The sequence below is a fragment of the Heteronotia binoei genome, chromosome 1, assembly GCF_032191835.1.
Source record: "Heteronotia binoei isolate CCM8104 ecotype False Entrance Well chromosome 1, APGP_CSIRO_Hbin_v1, whole genome shotgun sequence".
Taxonomy (NCBI): Eukaryota; Metazoa; Chordata; class Lepidosauria; order Squamata; family Gekkonidae; genus Heteronotia; species Heteronotia binoei.
This window is the reverse complement of record NC_083223.1, coordinates 252,691,703-252,716,569: the sequence shown is the minus strand read 5'-3', so window position 1 is coordinate 252,716,569 and position 24,867 is coordinate 252,691,703. Positions and strand designations below refer to the sequence as shown.

The 24,867-nt window shown below is 44.6% G+C and overlaps 2 protein-coding genes across 3 annotated transcripts in view; both read left to right on the top strand.

Moving 5' to 3' along the window:
* The window catches only part of PAQR6 (progestin and adipoQ receptor family member 6), a 38,729-nt gene extending 34,160 nt beyond the window's left edge, over positions 1–4,569 (top strand). Inside the window, exons 7-9 of one of the 2 annotated variants that reach the window (XM_060252954.1) lie at positions 293–437; positions 1,861–2,156; positions 3,571–4,569. In XM_060252954.1, coding sequence (XP_060108937.1) covers positions 293–437; positions 1,861–2,132 — 417 coding nt within the window. In that variant the 3' untranslated portion in view covers positions 2,133–2,156; positions 3,571–4,569. Of the gene's footprint in view, positions 1–292; positions 438–1,860; positions 3,064–3,570 lie in introns of those variants that run through there. The other variant, XM_060252945.1, reaches the window with a different exon arrangement.
* A 10,938-nt stretch (positions 4,570–15,507) lies between these two features.
* The window catches only part of LOC132581595 (cystatin-like), a 30,351-nt gene continuing 20,991 nt past the window's right edge, over positions 15,508–24,867 (top strand). The window contains exons 1-2 of the mRNA XM_060252921.1: positions 15,508–15,971; positions 20,819–20,947. Of these exons, the coding sequence (XP_060108904.1) occupies positions 15,666–15,971; positions 20,819–20,947 (435 nt within the window). The 5' untranslated portion in view covers positions 15,508–15,665. The remainder of the gene's footprint in view (positions 15,972–20,818; positions 20,948–24,867) is intronic.

Here is a 24,867-nt window from a genome sequence, read left to right as displayed (position 1 = left end):
GTTGGGGACTCCCGGCTTGGAATAATTGTTTCCTTACCTGCCATCAAAACAGTTTTTGTAGAAAAGGCCCAGCAGGAACTCATTTGCATATTAGGCCACACCCCTGATGTCACCATTGTTTCACACAGGGCTTTTTCCCAGCAGGAACTCATTTTCATATTAGGCCACACCCCCTGACGCCAAGCCAGCTGAAACTGCATTCCTGCACATTCCTGCTCAAAAAAAGCCCTGCCTGCCACCCTCAACAATCCCAGTTTCTTCGTTTTCTGGTTCACATTTCTTCTTTTTTCAGCTTTTCTTCTGTTTTGGGGAAGACTGTGCTTGGAACGATGCCATCGCTGGTTACTTCTATCACCTTTTCTTCGCCCTCCTCACTTGTTTCCTCTTTGCATCCCACCTGCCTGAGCGCCTGGCTCCTGGTCGCTTCGATTACATAGGTAAGAGCAGAGCTGTGGCCAGCCTTCCTCACTAGGTGGAGCTCCGTTACTTCCTGGTGAGAATTCAGAAAAATGTGTTAAAAACCAGCGAGCTCCTCATAACCAACAGAAATTTCTGGAACCTTCAAATCAAACCCAAGTGTCCACATGTATTCTAGTGACCTGGAACTGCTAAGCCTCAGAAATACACCAAATGAATAAGACCTGACCAGGGTGGCCCAGGATAGGCTGATCTCATCAGATCTTACAAGCTAAGCAGGATTGGCCCCGGTTAGTACTTGGATAGGAAAAACCATCAGGGACTTGCGAACAGTGCTAACATTACCAACCAACCAACCAAAGCAGGGTTACCAACCTCCAGGTGGGACCTAGGGATCTCCTGGAATTACAGCTCATCTCTAGACTACAGAGATCATTTCTGCTGGCAGGGGAAAATGTCTGCCCTGAAGGGTGGGTTTTATGGCACTGTATCCCACTGAGGTCCTTGTCCTTCTCAGGCTCCACCCCACCCCTAAATCACCAGGAATTTCTCCATCTGGAGGTGGCAGCTCTATGCCCCTCCTCCAGTGGCCAGAGGGGAACCTATCAACAACCTGCAACCTACATTACAGTCATAAGAAGGACTAAAACCTATATATTCAACTAGTTATGGGTCTGCACCATGTTCGCCATGTTGAACACACCTGTGCTGGGAATTCATTTATACCTGAACTTTTGCCCCAGTGGGGGCACAGAACTGTTCCTAAGCATGCAGGGTCTGATTCGTATTGGTGCATGGGTAGAAGGTGTTGGACTAGGCCAGGGGTTGCCAAACTTGCTTAATGTAAGAGCCACATAGAATAGATGTCAGATGTCTGAGAGCAGGAAGGAAGGAAGATGGGGAAGAGTGAGGTGGAAAGAAAGCAGCTTTAACCTTAAATGCATTCTCCAAACGGCTGACTGGCTTGGCTTGGAGAAGCGATTTAAAGAGACAAATGCCTTCTCCACGCCAGTCAACGGGGCAATGGGGGCTTTGAGAGCCACACAATATGTGTGAAAGAGCCACATGTGGCTCCTGAGCCACAGTTTGGCCACCCCTGGACTAGGCAATGTCTGGTAAACAAAAAAGAGAAGAGATTGCAGGAGGCAGCAAGAGGATCGTTAGACAGAATCTTGTTAAGTGTCATTCCTTGTCTGTTTTCGGATTGCTACTGCCAGGGCAATATCCTGCAAACAGTGGAAGTTCCAGTGAGCACACACACACACGAGCTAATGATGTAGCTAGGATCCTGTTGTCTCTCCTCGACTATTAAGTATGGTTAGTTCCTGAATAAAACTATATCTGCATTTTAATCAGTTTGGTTCCTGTTGAATTGCAGAATAGATTAGCTTCACTAGCAAGAGAGGCTGGTTCTTATTACTTCTTCTTCTTGCTCCACCGTAGGGCACAGCCACCAGCTGTTCCACATCTGTGCGGTGGTTGGCACCCACTTCCAACTGGAAGCCGTCTTGTGTGACTTGCACTTGCGCCGGGACTGGCTGAGCACCCATGCGCCGGCATCCACCTTCACCCACACTTTCACCACCCTCAGCACCGCCCTGCTGGGGAACCTGGTTCTCATCGCTTTCTTCACCGTCACCCTCCTCCGTTCCTCGGTCACCACCACAATCCTGCAGAGCACCCTCTCTGAGGTGGAGCGGCACAAGGACAAGTGACCGTTCTCAAGGACAGTGGTTTTGGTACCAAGGGAAGGGGGCTGGGCTGGAGAGGAAGCTTCCCTCTGTTCTGGGTTCTGAACACTTTGTGTTAGTTTGCTCAGCCGTTGCACCTTATACCTCAATCTGATGTATCTGGAAGAATACAACATCCTTCTAGGAGGCATCCTGAATTTTATGTTTCCCATAACTTTGAGCACCTTAAAAAAAAGAGTCAAAACTTTGGTTGGAGCCATATGGCTCAGTGGGTTAGTAGAACTTGTGTCAGGCAGTGCTGAATGCCGGTGTCCCCCCACTGTTTCCCATTGTATTGGTGAGTAACTTACATATATTCCTCCAGTGGAAGGGAAGGGGTTGTAGAAGGTGATGCATAGGCCCTGGTTGCTGTCTGAGACAGTAAAAACTGCCTTGTTCCTTATGGGGCCACAAGAACATAGATTTAGATTTCTGCTTCCCAGTAAGCTCTGCCTTTGGGATTTAATTTCTAGAGTCCCGATGTCTGCAGGCAGGCTGTAGTTGCTGAATATGGATAGCAAAATATTGCGCATACATCCAGAAAGACTCTTTTTAGAATGAATTCTCCTGTTTCTGGGATGATCCCAGAAATGAGATTGGGGACCTGGCTCTAATTCATCTCCTTCCCACCCAATATCTCCTCCTAGAGATATGAAAAGAAGTTGTGAGTCTCCTTCAAAACTGGGTCCCCGCATGGACCAATCCCACATATGGCTTTCCCTTTATTGGCAATGGAGGACTTTGAAAAAATCAAAGGTGAAGCAGTGGCTAGTGACTGATGGTTATCTGGCCCTTGTGGAATTTGTGCATTTCATTCCCTCTGTAACTATAATTAACAGTGTTTAGTCTTTTGCTGCTTGCTTGGATGTATGTCAGTCTCAGGAAAAACCAATTAAAATATAGTTATGTACCCCCAGTTTCCAGAGCTGTAGAAACTTCTGGGAGCAGCTTTTTCCAGTTTCCTTTGGAGGAGAGCATACTAGAAGCCTGTGGTACACTGTGTAATAACAATTCCTAACAATATATAAGTTGAGCAGGTGGAAAGCAAGTCCCGAAGTGATAGTAGTCCCTCCTAAAACAACTACAATGCCCTCATGTGTGTTCTAATACTGCCAATCAACTTTCTTTTTACTAGGTAACTGAGGTTTCAAAAACCTTTCACCATTGTGTAGAGATTGGTCTTATGGACCCCTTATGGCCATGAATAAAACAGCCAACCTCCAGGTGGCACCTGGAGATCTCCCACTATTACAGCTGATCTCCAGATGACCTGCTTTGGAGGGTGGCCTCTGTGGCATCTCAGAACCCTGCCCTTCCCAGGCTCCACCCCCTCAAATCTCTCAGGTATTTCCCAACAAGGGCAGAATTACAAAAACAAAACAATAGCTGCAAATTGGACCATATATTCATGGTCATCTTTCAGGTTTACTCAGTCCACGGACTACCCAAATGGCAGGAGATTCCACGTGCAGTAAGAGTCCAAAGTAAGAGGGATCCCAAGTGTTTACGTGGGATAAGTTCCATTGACTTCAATGGGACTTCTTTCTGAGCAAACATGGATCGAATCAGGTTGTTAGAGGGGTTGAGGCTGTTTGGCAGGGTTGCCAAGTGAGGAGTGAAGAGTGACGTCTGTAAAAGATGATGGCCCCTCAGTGGTTTGGTACCAGTGGTTCACTGTGGGGATGGTTGGAAGGCACTGTAATTGGAGTAATAAGAAGGGCGGAGATTAAAGAGCTTTTCCTGTGGGAGTTTCATCTTTTTTAAAAGGATCTAGGGTTAGATCCTGCAGTCTTCCTTGGTTTCCTCTCTCCTAGTGATCCTTTCAGACCCTAGGAAATGAGACCCATGTGGTCTAATGGCCATGAGGGAGTTGGGAGGCTGCTGTGGGAAGGGAAAAGGGAATGAAATTTCCCTTTCTATTGTTCCCTCCCTCAGCACTACAGTCTCAGACCTGCATGGTTTAGATCATGTAGGCCTTGTGAACCTGAGGATAAATTGAAAGGACACTAACAGGGAGGGGAATGTAGCAAAGATCCATAATCCTTGCACCTGTAGATTGCAGAATCCAACCTATAATTGCACTGAAGCAAAGAACTGTGGTATCCAAACTGAAAAGAGGATTTCCTTCTCCATTTGTTCCTAGGGCTTCACCCAGATCTAAGACCCAGCTAGGTAATTGAAATTTGGAGACTAAACTGGAATAATTGTGACTGGCCTTATGGATTGTCCTAAGAACTAGTATACATGGCAGATTTCCAGATATGCCATGTCTCTGCTTTGCCATTTGACAATGTATTGGCCTGTCAAAAATGTGGCTTGATTGGATGTAGATGGCACAAGGTGCAGCAGTTGCACAATTGTCATTTTACAAGGAAGTCTCACCGCAAGGTGAGAAATGTCCTAACATTTTTCCATGAGCACAAACATGGAGTATGAGCTGGTGATACAGCAGTGGATTTTTCTGTCGCTTGAAAATTAACAATACTGTATTTGAATGAATGTGTTTATATGAACAAGTACTGTGGAAGAATTGGAAGCAATTTCTCACCTTGCGTTGGACTTTCCCTGTTCTTGCTCTTAAGCGTAAACTCCCTCTGATTAACAACTCAAGAGCACTTCTGATTAGAGTTTAGTTAACATTTGGTAGTTTTCTTTTAAATTAAAATCACCGAATACTAGTCTACAAATAAGCTGAAGATCATCCAATCTGTTCCATGAAAAGATCCAATACAGTTCAGGCCCTAAAACTATATGGGCTGTCCATCTGGACTGAACCAGTGGTCCATCTAAACCCAGTATCTTGTATTCTCAGTGGCCAATCAGTTGCTTTGGAGAGCTAACAAACAGATCATAATAGCCTGACATTATTTCCTAGCTCTGGTATTCAGAGGTTTAGTGCCTCAAGTCATGGAGGTTCCCTTTAGTCACTGCCTAATCACCACTAATTGGACCTGTCCAAATCCTGCATGTCATTACTCTGGCATTTGACAGTGAGTTGGCCTGTTGAGAATGTGTATCTTCCAAAAAAGATTGTGGTCAGCATTTAATGTTTAAAACAAGAGGGATTCAAATTTATTACCTTCTCTGGAGGCTCTGTCCCTAATGTGTTTTAAGGCGGGTTTGTGGTTGAAGTGTGAGGAAAGATAAACATGCTGCATATGCTCAAAGAAACACTCCTATAGTCTTTTGCATGTCAGCAGGACTAAGCCTTGATGTTCAAAACTATTTCTGAGATAAATTTCAGTTAAGTCCCAGCTCAGCTTCACCCTGTGGTGCCAGTTTGATGTAGTGGTTGAGAGTGGTTAAGAGCATCTGGGAGAACTCAGTTTCATTCCCCACTCCTCCACATGCAGTTGCTGGTGTGGCCAAGGGACAGTTACAAATCCTGTCAGAGCTGTTCTCTCAAGAACATTTCTCAAAGAGCTCTCTCAGCTCCACCTACCTCTCAGAGTGTCTGTTGTGGGGAGGGAAAGGGGGCTGTAAGCCGCTCTGAGACCCTGAGTGAAGGACAGGGTATAAATTCAGTCTCTTCTTGTTGTTCACTTTTGTAATAAACTCTTTATTTCTTAATGCACTGGTTGAGAAGGTGGAAAACAAGCTGGCCGGTCTCAAAGCAACATCAGTCCACAAAAGTCTAAACATGTTAATTTATTAAGTAATTCTTTTGTAGCTGAAATGGTATGAAGACACAGAGGCAAGAGACATTCTGGTTTTAGAACTTGGGGACAGTTCACACAATACAAAGTCCATGTAGCAGGCATGAGTTTTATTTATGCGGGAAATATGTTCCCAGTGTGCATAGGACCAATTTAGATCAAGAGAATGGGGGAAATAGTTTATGACCCCTTTCCCACCAACTTGAAATGGCCCTAGAAGCTATCATTTGCTTCATTAGAGAAATTTACTTCTAGCCATCTGTACACGGAATTTCCCCCAGCAGGACAAATATCAGCTCCCAGGGCCATTTCAGGTTGGAAAACAATCTCCCTCTCCCTGCATACTATGATACCAATCCAAATCATGTACCGACTTGGCTGGGAAACTGAGTTTCCCTGCATGGCTGAGAAACAGAATTTCAGGCACACAGAATGTGTAATGTATGAATTGTCTGTTATGTAGGGTTGCCAACCTCCAGGTGGGGACAGGAGCTCTCCTAGAATTACATCTGATATCCAGAGATCAGTTCCCCAGAGAAAAAAATGGCTGCTTCAGAGGGTGGACTTAATGGGATCACATCCCCCTGAGATCACTTTTCTCTCCAAACCCCGCTCTCCTCAGGCTCCATCCCCAAAATCGCCAGGAATTATCCAAGCCAGAGCTGACAACCCTAATGGTGCCTCACTGTGCAATATCGGGAGTATCTTCTTACTTTGCATATTAGTGCCTTTCTCCCTGTTTTTCTCCATAAAGTGAAGCAACCAAATGAGATGAAATTCCATAGACCTTTTGTTGGGAGCTTTGGATCGTTGGCAGCTACAGCTGCATCTGGGTCTTTCTGAGAGGTCAGGCCTCGAGAGGTCAGGTGAGCTCGAAGAAGACCTTAGCCCTTTCTGCACTTCTGACTAGTTTTATTTTTTTCCCTTCTAAACAGTGCTTAGCAAAAACCATGAGAAGGAACAAACAAGATAGTCTGGTTGCCTCTTTCCAAAAAAGGTGGGGGGGAGAACCAGTCAGTTGTCTTCATACGTTCAGTGCATTTCTTTGTATGACAAATCCTGAAGAAACCCTTGACCAGTGGATCAGGGTGGCAGAGTGGGTAACAGAGGGATCTGAGGCCACCAGGCACAATCTTATAGGACCCAGCCTCATTGACATGACCAGGAGCTTGTGGGCTTGTGCAAGGGAATGTTCTCTTGAATCAGACCACATGTCAGGGAGCAGGAGAGAAGTACTGTTTGAATTTTTCACATTGCGCACTGAAATGTTTTCGATCAGCTGTGCTCGAGGAGGAGAATGATGTTGCTCTTATGTTCTGCCTATGCATGGAACTGAGCACAAACTTCCAACTGGGTGACACTGGAGTTGGATTGAAACCATCCCAAAGAGAAGCTCCGATGTGCATTTGCATATATTCATTTAGATGCACGCAAGTTTTAAATTGATCCCGCATCTAGAGCAAGGGTCCCCGATCTTGGCATGAACTTTGGATAATTTTGGAACTTTGAAAACAGAGTAATGGACACCACCCCAAAATGGCTGCTGTGAGAAGCTGGAGCCAGTGGCAGAATGTTGAGAGGTTCCAAGCCAAGTATCCTCCAATGATGGAGGCAGGTGTTTTTCAAATAGGGTACCCTTTTCAGACATCCAGATGATGCTGTTGGGCTCTTCTGAAGCACCTCCTGTTCCAATGAGATGGAGGAAAGCCAAGATTGGTTTTTGCTCTAGGGAACAGCTGCTTTAAGGAAGAAGAAAGTGGGTACCATCAGTGAGGATCATTGATCTAGAATTACAGTCTGAGACACAGAATCCTAAAGTTTGAAAGGGGGGGGGGAAGGGACCTTAGGGCAAGCTTGGACCATAACACACCAATGTCTGTTCTTGCCTCAATGCTTCCCTTCTGTACAATGGGTTTAGAGCTGATTTGCCTTCCTTTTGGACATCATGTCTGCCAGACAAAAGACAGCAGCAACTGCTTTAAAAGGAGCTGCTGCTCTGGCTGGCATTTTTCCTGCTCCTCAGCTTTTCCCAATTTTCTTTTTTTTGCTTTGGTTTGAATGTGTGCACACAGAGACGCCCATTTTAACATGCTTTGCCCTTTTTGCAAAAATCCTAGAAGTAACAGATGCTGCTGCTTTTGTTCTCTTTGCACATTCCCCCCTCCTCATTTTATATCATATTAACTTTAAAAATACAGTTATACATTTAGTGAAATGGGCCTGTACACAGGAATTCTAATTGTGCTAGGGATGGTGAAATATGTATCTATTTAAATACATTCCAATTGCTATTCTGAGCAATTATTCAGATGTGTTGCCTGAGCTGCCTTTGTCTAAGGGTTGTATTTTTTTTCCTGGTAGAGCTCCTGTGCTTTTAAGAAATGCACGTGACAAGCAGAAGTTCAACAGGCAAGGCTGTGTCCCCTTATGGCATTGCTTTGCTGCAAAAATATTATCTTTTGAATTTCTGCCTCTCAAATTCATTGCTTAAGGGCACAGAGGCCCTGCCAGGAAGGAAAAGGAGACAATCTTCAAATGTTGCCAATGAAGGCTGGGGGGATGTCTTAAAATTCAGACAGAATTCTCCACAGTGTGCCTTTATACTGTATCCAGAATGTGTTTTAAAATATTACACTGTCTTTATTCATGTAATGTTATTAGCCTGCAATTGCTGCTAAATAATGTTGGATTCACCAGAAATGAGAAATGCCAAAATTCTATGTTTATTCCCAAACTTTAAAAAACCCCACTTTTTTACTTGGGGGAGGGGGGCTGTATAATGTTCTGCTACCTTAAATGAATGATGCTCTGTGTGTGTTTGTGGTTTTTTTTTAAAGAGACAGTATCTATATTTGAAATAAAACAGCTTTAATTCAAAAACTGGAAAAAAAATAAACTTTTAAACAAAAGGCACCCAGTTTCTCCCTTATTTTCATTTCATTCTGTAAGTAGCAGTTTTGAAGCAGCGACCACTGTTGAGAAAACGGAATTTCCAAAGGTTTCTGTCCTGGTAAAGCCATTTTCTTTAAAGACTGTTTTTACACAGTCACTATTCTGTGAATTTTATACTTTCACCTGAGCAAAAAAATGCTTTTACCACAAGATTTTTTTTTTGGAATTTCCAAAGGTTTCTATCCTGGTAAAGCCATTTTCTTTAAAGACTGTTTTTACACAGTCATTATTCTGTGAATTTTATACTTTCACCTGAGCAAAAAAATGCTTTTGCCACAAGATTTTTTTTTTATCACTGTTCCTGCCTTTGCCAGTGCACAATGAGGCTGAGCTCTGGGGCTGATCCTCCACAGCAGTTCTCATCAATCAGCTCCCAAAGCTGAGTAATATCTGTTATTAGAACCAATCAAAGCAACATGAAGTGGAATACAAACTTTTCAGTTCTACAGAACTCTTCATCACACTGTATGTGTTTTAAAAGGGAGGGGGGGGAGAAAATAAAGTATCAAGTCATAATTGATTGAGGGGAGCTGTGGCTCAGTGGTAAAACATCTCCTTTGCATGCAGAAGGTTCCAGGTTCAAACCCTGGCATCTCCAGTTAAAACAAAAAGGCAAAAAGAACATGAAAGACATTCCTTCTGAGACCTTGGAGAGCAGCAGCCAGTCTGAGTAGGCAATACTGACCTTAGATGGAGCAAGGATATGATTCTTATCCATGTAATTCAGAAAAAAGGGTTGCCAGGTCTGTGTTGAAAAATACCTGGAGACTGGGGGTAGATATGAGGGTGGGATTTGGGGAGGGGAGGGGCCACAGCAGGGTACAATGCCACACCCTCCAAAGCAGCCATTTTCTCCAGGGGACATTATCTCTGCCAGCTGGAGATCAGTTGTAAAAGCTGGAGATCCCTCCAGCTCCCACCTGGAGGCTGGCAACCCTATTATGGTTGCCAAGTTTGATTCAGGGAATATCTGGGGACTTTGGGGGTGGAGCCAGGAGACTTCAGGGGTGGAGCCAGGAGCAAGGTTGTGACAAATATGATTGAACTCCAAAGGGAGTTCTGGCCATCACATTTAAAAGGACTGTGATCCTTTTAAATACCTTCCCTCCATTGGAAATAATGGAGGATGTGGGCACCTTCTTTTGGGGCTCATAGAACTGAACCCCCCATTCAATCATTTTGAAACTTGGGGGCAGGTTTGAGGAGAGGCACCAGATGCTATACTGAAAATTTGGTGCCTCTACCTCAAAAAACAGTCTCCCCAGAGCCCCAGATACCCATTGATCAGTTCTCCATTATACCCTGTGGGAATCTGTGCAGAGGTGGGGAACGTCCAGTCTGGCCCTCAGGGAATGCTGGGCCGAGCCAAGCCATTTGGCAGCCTCCCTGGAGCCTGGCTGGCTGGCCGGCGAGGATTGTGGGGTCCAGCCACACTGTGCAGCAGCCTCCCCAGGGCCCAGCTGGCTAGCAGGGATTGTGGGGCCCAGCCACGATGCATGGTGGCTTCCCTGGGGCCTGGCTGGCCAGAATCGCTGCAGGGTCTGAACAAGTCACTGTCAGTCTCAATTTATTTCCTTTTCTTTCTATTTCTTCCCCCTTCCTTTATTTTTCTTAATTATCTTTTCTTCCCTCCATTTCCTCTCTCTCTCTCTCCCCCTCCCTCTCCCGAGTGGTGGGCATTGTGAAGAACCGCTAAAGGCACCCACATACCCCAGCAGCAGTCCTTCACAGTGTGTGTGTGTGTGTGTATGTGCCAAATTAGGCTATCCCCACATGACTTCAAATAGAAAACCAATTATTTGCATTAATTTTGCCGGCTTGAATTGTTCTCCCTCTGCAGAGAACTGTTTTTTTTAAAGTTGATAATTTTGTATGGCCCGCGAATGATGTTACAAATATCCAAATGGCCCTTGGCAGAAAAAAAGGTTCCCCACCCCTGCCATAGGGTATAATGGAGTGCCCAGCAGACATTCAAACTGCCCCCCGCAGCTTTCTGATAACCCTGAAGTGGGGGGAAGGCCTTCAAACCGAGGGATCCCCTGCACCCACCTGGGGATTGGGTAACCAACAGAGAATCGCGGAGAAACCAACTTCAAAAATGTTTAACAAATAATGTAAGTGCTTTATAGATAAATAAGAATGAATAATATCAAGTGAAATTAATCAAAAAGTACACACAGACCACACCCACACTCAAGTCTCTTAATAGACAAATCAACGTTGCAAAAGTCATGGAAGTAGTTCAGGTCATGGCAAAGGTAGGTTCTTCTGGGGAGTCCAACATTCCAAGATATCCTCACGAGTACAAAGAAGAAATAATCCAGCGCAGCAAGGCATATAAAACGTGACAGGGTCGTATTTGATCCCGTTTCACAGTAAAGCTTCTACCAGCTGCACAGAAAAATGTACAAATCAGTGCACTAAAAGAGTAAATATTTTTCTTAAACATATATAAAAATGCAACATTGCATACCTTCTAAACACCATCATACATATTACAAAAGAGCAGAGCTTCAGAATTCTTATCGACAATGTAAGTTAACTCATGTTTCCTTTAAAAGTTTTTCTTGTGAGTTAACTTACTGTGAGAGGATGTCTGTAACTTTAACTGACTGCATTTTTGTAGCACCTGTATGTATTTATCACCTTGTGATCTGCTTAGTGCCCACATTGTCGATAAGAATCCCGAAGCTCTGCTTGGTTTACTCTTTTAGTGCATTGATTTGTACATTTTTCTGTGCAGCTGGTAGAAGCTTTACTGTGAAATGGGATCAAGTACGGCCCTGTCACGTTTTATATGCCTTGCTGCGCTGGATTATTTTTTCATTGTACTCATGAGGACATCTTGGACTCCCCAGAAAAACCTACCTTTGCCATGACCTGAACTGCTTCTATGACTTTTGCAACTTTGACTCGTCTATTAAGAATCTTGAGTGTGGGTGTGGTCTGTGTGTACTTTTTGATTAATTTCACTTGATATTATTCATTCTCGATTATCTATAAATCACTTATATTATTTGTTAAACATTTTTGAGGCTGGTTTCTCGCGGAAGTTTTTATCGATCTCCTGCCCCACCTGGGGATTGGCAGCCCTACCCCAAAATCTCCAGGTATTTTCCAAGGAAGCCTGGTTACATAGCGTTATGTATACATTTGAGAACACCAACCATGCAGTTCTAATCAGAGCGACACTGGCTTTAGGCCAGTGACCTAGAAAGGTGTCACAGTGTGTAGGATTGCACTTCCCAAATGGCTGCTCTCACAAAGAATACTCATTGTAACAGGAGTGCTGTTTACTCAGGCCACAGGCCAGCAGCCTCCCAAAAAACGCACAGCTCAGCAGTTACCAGGAAACAAAAGCAAAATAAAGGAACTGCTGTGGATACTAGAATGTGCTTCCTATAATCATCCCATCCAGTTAACTAAGAAAGGGTTACAACTTTACTAGTTTCCTATCTGAGAAGGCCCTGACCTGATCTTCTCAAATGTTGGAAGCTAACCAGGGTTGGCCTTGGTCAGCATTTGGAGGCATACCAGGGATGTGACTCAGAGGCAGGCAATGGCAACATCTCTTGCCTTGAAAACCCAACAGAGTTGCCTAGTGGACTGTGCAGGGCTTTTTTTTGTAGCTGGAGCTCCTTTGCATATTAGGCCACACACCCCTGTTGTAGCCAATCCTCCAAGAGTTTACAGGGCTCGTAGTACTGTAAGCTCCAGGAGGATTGGCTACATCAGGGGTGTGTGGCCTAATATGCAAAGGAGTTCCTGCTACAAAAAAAGCCCTGGACCAATTGGGCACGTTCATTCATTGCTGGTGGGAGTGCCCAGAGATCAATGTTTTCTGGAAAGAAGTGCTGGAAAAAATAACAGAAATAACTGGGATTACAATTCCATCTACACCTGACTCGGTTTTATTAAACTTGTGGACAGATGCTGATTGGTCTGTTTTGAAGAAAGAGCTACTATCCCTGTTATTGTTAGCAGGAAAAATAGTTATTGCCAGTTGCTGGAAAAAACTGAACGTGCCTAAGTTAAATTGTTGGTTCAACAAAGTCTGGGATATATTAATTCGGGATAAGTTAGCTACTAATATATTGTTGCAAGAAAATGCTAAAGCTGGGGATTGGTTCCTTGAAAAGTGGTTCCTCTTCCTTGAGTATATAAATAATAATGAGACGATTGTTGGGAAGACACCTTCTAAATATTTGAATATTATGATCTATTAACTCTACAATGGAATTTCATGTAAGACTTCGCCTTGGAGCTAAGGAAGGGATAATTCTTTGCATAGTAAAAGCTTTTTCCCACTTGCTGTGGGATAACTGCAATATGTATCCTGTAAGACACTGATCTTTCTTAAGTTAGTTGTTTGCATGTTGTTTATATTTATTTTATGTTTGTAAAGTGGAAATGGCTATAATTTTTTGCAGTATTCTAATATGTGAAAAGATGGATGTTTGTTGTTTAACATAAAAAATTCAATTAAAAATTAAAAAAAAAAGCCCTGGAAAGGTAAAGGTAGTCCCCTGTGTAAGCACCAGTCATTTCCGATTCTGCGGTGATGTGTGGCTTGATGGCAAAAAAACCAAAACAAAACGGACAAGCAGGGCTTTAATTCTCAAAAGTGTATACCTTGGAAATCCTGTTGGCCTTTAAGGTGTTTCTGGATTCAAATTGTCCACTTCACTACCTTGTACTGGCCATAATAAAAGATCATGGCCTGAGACCCCCCCCCCCCTTTTAACATCCATCTTGAGGCAGAATTCTGGAGAAAAGGTGTTTTGGTAGCTCCTAACAATAACAACAGATATGGCTGGACAGCATTACTGATGTAACTAACCTGAATTTGAGCAGACTTTGGAGGATGGTAGAAGACAGGAGGGCCTGGCGTGACTTGTCCATGGGGTTGCAGAGAGTCGGACTGGACTGTGCAACTGAACAACAAAAAACAACAGATATTGACCTGACCTGGATAACCCAGGCTAGCCCAATTTCAGAAGCCAAGCAGGGTCAGCCCTGGATGGGAGACCCCCAAGAAATACCAGGGTTGTGATGTGGAGACAGGCAATGACAAAACACTTAGGGTTGCCATCCTCCAGGTAATGGCAAGGAGAGAAGCTAAACTTCCATGTATACTAATGATTTCTTAATCAAGTACAGACAATAGAAATAGAAAAATCTTAAATACCTATTATTAAATCACAATATGCATTCCTACAAAAATACCAACAAAACAGTACATTTTAAAGGGAAAGCAACAGTCAATTCTCATACAGTTCACAATTCAACAGGTAAGTCCAGTTCCTTTTCTTCCCAGGTTGACTGTTCACTTCTCCCACTTTATGCAGATATTAAGATGGACTTCAGGATGCAGAAAAATATGCTCCAGTCTGAAAGAAGGTTCTTCAATGTGCTATAATTTCCAATATTCTCTGTACAGGCTGTGCAAGCTAAACAGGCCTCCTGGGATGTTTAGACCTTGCTTTCACCCAAAACATGAGCCCCATGGTGCAGAGTGTTAAAGCTGCAGTACTGAAGTCCTAAGCTCTGTCACGACCTGAGTTCAATCCCCGGTGGAAGCTGGGTTTTCAAGTAGCCAGCTTCAGGTTGACTCAGCCTTCCAGCCTTCCGAGGTCGGTAAAATGAGTACCCAGCTTGCTGGGGGGATGACTGGGGAAGGCAATGGCAAACCACCTCGTAAAAAAATCTGCCGTGAAAACGAAGTGAAAGCAACGTCATCCCAGAGTCGGAAACGACTGATGCTTGCACAGGGGACCTTTCCTTTCCTTCACCCAAAAGGGCTTTATCCAAGCTTTAATACATGTCAGTACATTTCCAGCCAATCCAATATTTCAAACTCTTACACTTCCCATCAAGGTTTTAATTCTTAATTCAATTCTTAAATCTTGATGGGAAGCGTTAAAAGTTTGAAATACTGGATCAGCTGGAAGTGTACTGACATGTATTAAATTTATGAACTCTCTTTGAAAGACCAACCAGACCCTGACCACTTTGTTTTGTCATTCTATAAAATAACTTTGCACCTGTTCTTTATGCCAGCTTGTCAGTAGGGTTGCCATGTCCAACTCAAGAAATATCTGGGGACTTTGGGGGTGGAGCCAGAAGCAAGGTCATGACAAGCATGGATGAACTACAAAGGGAGTTCTGGCCATCACATTTAAAGGGACCAGGTGCCTTCAAATGCTCCCCCTCATTGGAAATAATAGAGGATGGGGCACCTTCTTTTGGGGCTCATAGAATTGGACCCTGTGGTTGAATCTTTTTGAAATGTGGGTGATGTTTTTAGGAGAGGCACCATATGCTATGTTGAAAATTTGGTGCCTCTGCCTCAAAAAACAGCCCCCTCCCCAGATATCATTCTAATAAAACCACTTGTTCTTTCAGCTAATAGCCTGGTGTGATTTGTCTCACCCAGACAGATCTCAGAAAAGGGGTGGGGCGGAGGTACTAAGGGGTGGAATTCTAGCAGGAACTTCTTTGCATATTAGGCCACACATCCTTGATGTAATCAATCCCCCCAGAGCTTACAATGCTCTTTTTTGGTACGCTCTTGGAGGATTGGTTACATCTGGGGTGTGTGTCCTAATATGCAAAGTAGCTCCTGCTAGAATTCCACCCTTGGGGGCACCTATATACTAGAAACAGTAAAGCTCTCCTAATGCAACCCCAAAACCACCCCTGAACGTCTCTTGCCTTGAAAACCCTTCGAGGTCGCCATAAAACGAGACTTAGCGGCAGGAAAAAAAAAAATCACAGGGCGTATTTGCTTGAGGAGGCGTGGCTCTTTCCTGGAACGGGAAGGCTCCGCCCCTTATCGGCCCATTCACGCCTTTCGTGGGCGTTCTGTGGGCGTGTCAGCTCTTTCCTGGAGGGGCGTGGCCTGGCCCTGATGTGGGCGGGGCTCCTCTCCCTACTTAGCCAACCCCGCGGTGGCAGCCTCTCATTCCCAGCCATGGCGTCTACGTCGTATAGTTTAGTTTCGGTGGCGTTGCGCAGCCTTTTGCTTTGTATGTTGGTGCTGCTGCCGGTGTTTATGGCCGACCATGGTAGGATGCTGGTTGGAGGGTGGCGCGATCGCTTGATCTCCGAACCAGACGTGCAGGAAGCGGTTGAGGTCGCCATCGATCACTACAACAGAGTCTGCAATAGTATCCACTACTGCGTGGCGCAGGAGGTCATAAAGGCGCAAAGTCAAGTATGTTTTCCCGTCTCCCATCTTTTAGATCGTTGTATAGTTTCATAATATACAAGAGCCCCGTGGCGCAGAGTGGTAAATCTTTAGTATTGCATTCCGAGCTCTCTGCTCACGAGTCGAGTTCGATCTCGGCGAAAGCTGGGTTCAGGTGGCCGGCTCCAGGTTGACTCAGCGTTCCATGCTTCTGAGGTCGGTAAAATGAGTACCTAGCTTGCTGGGGGGGAGGTGTAGATGACTGGGAAGGCCATGGCAAACCACCCCGAAGAAGTCTGCCGTGAGAACAAGCAACGTCACCCCAGAGTTGGAAACGACTGGTACTTGCACAGGGGACTACCTGTACTTTTTAAAAGTTTCATAATATCGGTCCCACTCCCCCAGAAGCATGATGTTTTGGAAAGATAATGCTTAAGATTTAGGGGAGGAATAATAGCTGTTCGTATGTCCTATCTGTCCAGGAGCAAAAACCATGTCAGCTGGAGAATCTCTTCTGACGTGGGCCAGGTGGGTGGAAGGGGCGCTCTCTTATAGTTTCTCGATGGGGAAGGAAATGCGTCCCCTGGTTGCTCATTTCATGCAATCGGACAGCATAGAAGTGAATGCTGAGCCGTAGCACTGATGAAATGGAGGAAGGAAGTGGGGGTGAGGGGAGAAAGTGTGTCTTGGTGTAGGGAACAGCAAGTAGATTGGGGTGTCGAGAGGATGCAGGGAATTTCTGTAGGAGAGGAGCTGGAAAGATCTCGTAGGGGTGGTGAGAGATCTCAGTAGGGTTGCCAAGTCCAATTCAAGAAATATCTGGGGACTTTGGGGGTGGAGCCAGGAGACATTGGGGTGGAGCTAAGAGCAAGGTTGTGACAAGCACAACTGAACTCCAAAGGGGGAATTCTGGCCATCACATTTAAATTGACTGCACACTCTTGTGGCTCTCAGACATCTGACGTTTAGTCTATGTGGTCTTATATTAAGAAAGTTCGGCCATCCCTGGTATAGAGTTCAAAGCACTTTGCTTAGGCAGGGACTGTAAACTTTTTATCTACCCTTGCTCCTGTACCTGAACAATTACTTGGCTGGCAGACATTAGCGGGCAAGATGGGCATTAAAAAAGACTAGAGGAGCAAAGTTTGGGTCATGGGTGCAGTCTTAAGGAGTCCCCAAGAGGGGGACTCCTTAAGACTGCTGAAACATTTCTGGAGCAGTGGGCTTTGGGCAGGGATTTTTTTGTATCAGGAACTCTTTTGCATATTAGGCTACACCCCCCTGATGTAGCCAGTCCTCCAAGAGCTTACAGGGCTTTTAGTACAGGGCATACTGTAAGCTCCAGGAGGATTGGGGTATGTAGCCTAATATGTAAAGGAGTTACTGCTACAAAAAATGCCTTGGCTTTGGGTATTTGGTTAATTTAATTGTGGTCACAGTGCTGAAGCTTTGTCAGAGAACAGAAATGTGGATATGGTCAGGTAACAAACGTGTGCATAGTTGTGATAAAGTAATGACTGGCAGCTGTCTTGTCTGATCGGAACTTAAGGACTGTCTGCTCCATACAAACCTATACGTCCACTCCAATCATTTTTGGAGCTACTTCCTAGTAGGCAACCGTGTTGGTCTGAAGCAACAGAACAAAGCAAGTAGACAAGTGCACCTTTAAGACCAACTAAGTTTTATTCAGAATGTAAGTTTTCGTATGCTCTTAAGCAGACTCCATCAGACAAATGGGAATGGACGCAGGAATTCTTAATATAAGTGTGCAGTGTGGAATCATGGGAATGTTTTTAGCAGATTAAAAGAATCACAAATAGGATCAGTGTTTGTTAGTATAGGACAAAACAGGGCTGAAAAAAGTAGGTGATAAAAAGTAGACTGCTGTTGTAGGGGTGCCATAAATCTAGGTAACATTCTGGCTTTGTTAATTTAAATAGAGGGCATGTTTACTCAGGAGATTATAAGATCCATATAGTTTGCCATAGGATAGGTTGGTATATGCAATAAGACAAACAGCCAATATCCCCCATTTGAGTATGTCAATATAAAAAACCCCAAATATTCTGATACACTGTTCTAAAAGAGAAGTCTAGACAAGTAGCAATTGGAGAAAGGGCCCTCTCAGTCACAGTTCTTATTTTTCTGTTTTCCTTGGTATTCCCTCAGTGATACCAGCTGGATATTAGGAAATTTCTTTTTACAGTAAGAGCAGTTCAGCAGTGGGATCAGCTACCTATGGAGGTGGTGAGCTCCCCCACTGACAGGCTTCATGCAGGGGCTGGACGAACACTTGTCAGGGATGCTTTAAGCTGGTCTTGCATTGAGCAGGGGGTTGGACTACAGGACCTGTGTAGTCTGTTTCAGGCAGCTATATGACTTTATATGCCTTTTAACATTTGTTTTAATGTTTTGACTGTTCACTGCCTTAGGGACCCTGAACTGGGTGGAAAAGTGGCATAAAAATGTTTTAAATAATAAAGAAGTAAATGTCCATATTCAAAGGCAGCATATTCCAGGAATCCAAGTGTTGGGCACTAATAGGGGAAATCCAACCATGTAATGCCCTGCTTGTGGGCCTCTCTTTGACTGTTCCTGGAACCAGAATGCTAAATGAGACATTTGTACACATTCTTCTGTGTGTACTGAAAATGGAAGGTTTGTGGTATGGGTCAGAAACAAAGCCCCACCCTTAGACTTGAGATTTCTTCTGACTATCCCAGAGGCAGTTAGGTATCTATCTAGTTCCTGTTCCACCTTTTTTCTGAGATACAAGCTGTGTACATGATTTCCTCTTCCTATTTTTTACCCTCACAACAACCCTGTGAGGTAGGTGCAAATGAATGTGAGAATGGCTCAGTGGCAGCTGACAAACTTCATGTTAGGTTAGGGATTTGAACCTGGGAACTCCAGATTTTAGATAGACAGTGCCACACAGGCTCTCTGACTTGGCCCCTGTCTTCCCAAAGCACTTACTTTTTACTTCTGTATTAATTCAAACAGCAAATTATTTAACAGTTGTCTGTTTTCTTAATTACTGCAGAGTGTTATGGAGTGGGATTTGTATCCTTTGTCCTGAGAGCCAGCTTGGTGTAGCAGTTAAGAGCAGCAGACTCTAATCTTGAGAACCAGTTTTGCTACCCTACTCCTACTCCACTTGAAGCCTGCTGGGTGACTTTGGGCCAGTCACAGTTCTCTCAGAGCTCTCTCAGCCCCACTTACCTCACAGGGTGTGTGTTGTAGGGAGAGGAAGCGAAGGGTATTGTAAGCCACTCTGAGACTCCAAGTGAAGGGTTGGGTATAAATCCTCCTCCTCCTTCATCAGCTGTTCTTAACATTTTAAAGAAGAAGATATTGGATTTATACCTCGCCCTTTACTATCTGAAGGAGTCTCAGACTGGCTTAAAATATCCTTCCCTTCCTCTCCTGACAACAGACACCCTGTGAGGTAGGTGGGGCTGAGAGAGCGCTAACAGAAACTGCTCTTGAGCAGAACAGAGAACTTGTGACTGACTCAAGGTCACATCAACAGGTACATGTGGAAGAGTGGGAAATCAAACCCGATTCTCCCAGATAAGAGTCTGCACACTTAACCATTACACCAAACTGGCTCTCGTGAACTTAAATCATAAACTTACTTACTGGTGGTTGTTAGCTTCCCTGAGTCTATTTGCGAAGAATGCAGGATATAAGTTTAAAGTAAATAAGAACACACACACAAAAAATCCTCTAGTCATCCACAGGTGGGATACTTATGCTTCTTCCTTGTTGGAGATGCCTGTGATTGCAGCAGGTGGCCAAGATGAAAAGGTCTGCTATGCTGCTGGGTTGCAGTGGGGGGGGGGCAACCCTAGTTCCTACGAAAAGATGTTATAATGAACTAGAATGTGAGCAACCAACTAGAAAGCAGGCTTCTTGACATCATGGAATATTTGGCTATGGTCAAAGATAGGTCACCAACTGACAATGTTAGACTAGTGACTTGGAACATATAATCTTGTGTTAAGGTAGAATGCAGCTGTTTTACTGGAAAAGCTGCCTAAGCTTAGGAGAAATAAACTTCACAGAAAATCTATTTAAATCCTTTTGTTTCTTCCAGCAGTAATTCAGTACTAGGCTCCCAGTAGTTAGGAGAGAATTCTAGAACTGGAAGGAAACAACTGGTGGTAGCTTGGTTGTATGAATGGAAATAATTTTGCATGGGGTTTGTTGTGGTGTCAATAAGCTGTAAAGGCTAGTCCCCTGTGCAAGCACTGAGTCGTTACCGACCCATCGGGTGACAGGACATTTTCTTGGCATACTTTTATGGGGCAGTTTGCCGTTGCCTTCCCCAGTCATCTGCACTTTTCCCCCAGCAAGCTGGGTGCTCATTTTACTGACCTCAGGAGGATGGGAGGCTGAGTCAACCTTGAGTTGGTTGAACCCAATTTCTGCCAGGATCAAACTCAGGACGTGAGCAGAGCTTGAACCACAGTACTGCGGCTTACCACTCTGCATCACAGAGGGCAAAGGATGAGATGGTTAGACAGTTTTATTAATGCAATGAACATTAATTTGAGCAAACTTAGGAGGACAGTGGAAGACAGAAGGGCCTGGCATGATGTGGTCCATTGGGTTGCAAGGAGTCACGCTCAACGGTGCGACTGAACAACAGTAAGCTGTAAAAGTCAGCATACATGTTTTGTGGCAAAAACCAGGTCTCGGTATACATTCACAGATGATCCTTGTATGGTACTCTGGTTTGTTCCTCACCCTCAGTCTACAATGTAGAAACATCTTAGGACAAGACTGTGGTATTTCATGCCTTGTGCTGCTCTGTAAAATGCCAAGTGCTATAAAAGTAAGCCTATTGAGAAATCATGTTGTTTTCCCAGGTGGTAGAAGGAATTAAGTACTATTTGAAGATATTGGTGTTGAACACACAGTGTGACAAAAGAAAACAGCCAGGATTGACGTATAAGGACCTGGAAGCCTGTAGGCCACCCCCAAGGGATGAACAGCAGGTAAGATTTGAAGGCAGCAATTGGATGGGACATCTCTGATCCAGGGGCTTGGGTCTGCTCTGTGATGCTCAAGTAGGGCAGGACACCACAGATTTTATATGTGTTTGAAAAGGGCTTTAAATGCTATGGCTCTCCCTCTTTCTCCATGCATTAGAGTCCTGGCAGGTTTGTCATTTTCTGTCAGTGCTGAAAATCCTTTGTTCAAGATCCGTAACCCTTGCAGTTCTCAGGTTTTCTTGGGTGGGATTTGAGACAACACAATTTTTAACTTGGTTAACTTTGTGGGGTGGGTATTTTTAAAAACCAAATTCATGTGGTCTCGAAACATGGGCTTTGCACTGTGGTCTGGATTTATTATGGTGTTCTAACTGGTATTATATCTCCACTAGCAATACAGGGTTGTCTGAGTTAATGCTCAGCAAAAGGCTGTTTATAATGCCCACCAGTGCATTGGCTTCAGGGAAGCAAATGAGAAGGCCTTGGGGAATTTAATTACTTAATTTGTACACTGCATTCTCTCCAGTGGGGACCCACGGTGGCTTATACCACTCTCCTGTCCTCCATTTTATCCTCACAACCCTGTGAGGCAGGTTAGGTTGAGAGAGTGACTGGCCCAAGGTCACCCAGCAAGCTTTCATGGCACAAGTGGGGATTCAGGCCCATGTCTCCCAGATGCTAGTCCAGCACTCTTAGCTACTACCCCACATTGGCTCATTTGGGGATAGACACAATTAGCGCCAGCCGGAGGGTGCATGGCACCCTAGGCAGACTTGTGGCCCACTACTCCCTTCACAGCACCCCTGCAGTGCTGCAGTGCCACACCCCTACCATGCCTCCCTCCTTCCCCTCTGTGCTTCCTCCTCCCTCCCTTCCCAACCTCAGGTCTATTTAAATGCCCGGAACAGCAGTCGAGTGCTGCGCTCAGGGCTATCTAAAGGCACCCTCTTCCCGCCAAACAGCTGATTGGTGGGTAAAACCGCATGGCGCACTCACTGTCTGTCAGTGCCAGGGCAGACCAGCAGGAAAGACCAGCATCCTGAAAGGGTGCTGAGGAAATGGGGAGGAGGCCCCGGCACTGACAGTGATGTGTAATGACTCTGAACCTGGCTTTCCGCGTAGTCAAAGAGCCAGTTTGGTGTAGTGGTTAAGTGTGCGGACTCTTATCTGGGAGAACCGGGTTTGATTCCCCACTCATCCACTTGCACCTGCTAGCATGGCCTTGGGTCAGCCATAGCTCTGGCAGAGGTTGTCCTTGACAGGGCAGCTGCTGTGAGAGCCCTCTCCAGCCCCACCCACCTCACAGGGTGTCTGTTGTGGGGGAGGAAGGTAAAGGAGATTGTGAGCCGCTCTGAGACTCTTCGGAGTGGAGGGCGGGATATAAATCCAATATCTTCTTCTTCAAAACTACCTAGAATCATAGAGTTGGAAGGGTCCTCCAGGGTCATCTAGTACAACTCCCTGCACAATGCAGGAAACTCACAAATACCTCCCCCTAAATTCACAGGATCTTCATTGCTGTCAGATAGCCATCTAGCCTCTGTTTAAAAACCTCCAAGGGAAGAGAGCCCACCACCTCCTAAGGGAGCCTGTTCCACTGAGGAACTGCTCTAATGGTCAGGAAGTTCTTCCTAATGTTGAGACGGAAAATCTTTTGATTTAATTTCAACCCATTAGTTCTGGTCCTACCTTCTGGGGATACAGAAAACAATTCCACACCTCCTTCTATATGACAGCCCTTCAAGTACTTGAAGATGGTGATCATATCACTTCTCAGCCGCCTCCTCTCCAGGCTAAACATGCCCAGCTCCTTCAGCCTTTCTTTATAGGACTTGGTCTCCAGACCCCTCACCATCTTCGTCACCCTCCTCTGGACCCGTTCCAGCTTGTCTATATCCTTCTTATAATGTGATGCCCAAAACTGAACACAATACTCCAGGTGAGGTCTTACCAGAGCAGAGTAGTGATACCATCACTTCACGTGATCTGGACACTATACTTCTGTTGATACAGCCCAAAATTGCATTTGCCTTTTTAGCCACCGCATCACACTGTTGACTCATGTTCAGCGTATGGTCCGTAGATCCTTTTCTCACATACTATTGCTAAGACAAGTCTTCCCCATCCTATAACTATGCACTGGATTTGCCCTACCTAAATGCAGAACTTTACATTTATCCTTGTTAAAAATCATTTTATTGGTTTTAGCCCAGTTTTCCAGCCTGCCAAGGTCATCCTGTATCCTGTTTCTGTCTTTTGCTGTATTTGCAACCCCTCATCTGCAAATTTAATAAGCATTCCCTCTGTTCCTTCAACCAAATCATTTATAAAGATGTTGAACAAAACAGGTTCCAGGACAGATCCTTGAGGCCCTCCACTTGTCACTCCTCTCCAAGAGGATGAGGTACCATTCACATCCTCCTCTCCAAGAGGATGAGGTACCATTTTTGGATGTGATCTGTCAACCATTTACAGATCCACCTAATGGTAACAGGATCCAAACCACATTTTACCAACTTGTCAACAAGGCTAGTATGTGGAACCTTATCAAAAGCCTTACTGAAATCAAGATAAACGATATCTACAGCATTCCCCTGATCCAGCAAGGTAGTCACTTTCTCAAAAAAAGAGATCAGGTTAGTCTGACATGACTTGTTCTTGAGAAACCCATGATGGCTTAGTAATCACAGCCATCCTTTCTAAATGTTCTAGGACTGACTGTTTGATGATTTGTTCTAGAACTTTAGTACCTGACTGTGAAAGGTTATTTGCTTCCTGCCTAAAGCAAGAAGAAGGGTTCACCTATGGTAGCAGGTGAATAACTATAAAAAAAGATGTGTAAACATTGTACTCCTGGCGTGTGATGTTCACTCAACAGGTCCTTCCTGTTATTAACGATTAATCATCACAGTGAATTTTAAGCAGCATGATCCGTTGTTGAAACCAGTGCCTTGTAGGTTGTGTCACTGTCGTAGTGCATTCCTCTGAATCATTAAAATGGACTACATCACTTCATAGTTCTGTAACCAGAAAGACTTTTCAATTGGTCTTTCATTTAAAAGTATGCCAGATCTGTGTACACATCATAACAAAATCACAGTGATTTTTTTCTCTCTGCTTCCCTAGCATGCTCCTGGCTAGGATGTAGATTGACTTAATTTTTTAAAAATTCTAATATTTATTTATTGTATTGTCTTAGCCCACTTTTCCTGAATAATAATAATAATAATAGATTTTATTTGTATCCCGCCCTCCCCGCCAGGGCGGCTAACAACATTCCATACATTAACATAAATAGGTAAAACTTTAAATTTAACAGTTAAAAAATTAAACATAAAAACCAGTTAATTGAGTTAAAATACATAGTTTAAGTTACATTAAATGTATCTGGCAGCAATAAAACTGTTCTGGCGCTGGTTCTGCCAGTTTAGATAGTTCCATGGTAGTATTATAGATGGCGGTTCTTTTATTCCTAGTAACTCAGCAGTCGATATCAGCATAGGCTTGTCTGAAAAGGGCGGTCTTGCAGGCCCTGCGGAACTGGTCAAGGTTCCGCAGGGCCCGCACTTCCTCTGGAAGCTGGTTCCACAGTGCAGGAGCCGCAGCTGAAAAGGCCCGTGCTCTGGTGTTTTAGAGTTTGACCTCTCTCGGCCCAGGGGTGGTCATTTTATTTTTACCCACTGACCTCAGTGCTCTCTGGGGTTCATATGGGGAGAGACGGTCCCTTAGGTAGGCTGGTCCTCGGCCATATAGGGCTTTAAAGGTAATAACCAACACTTTGTACTGGACTCGGTAGGTGATTGGCAGCCAGTGCAGTCCGCGCAGCCCCGGCCGTATGTGCTCCCATTTCGAGAGCCCCAATAGTAGCCTGGCCGACGCGTTCTGCACCAGCTGCAGCTTCCGGGTCCGGCACAGAGGTAGCC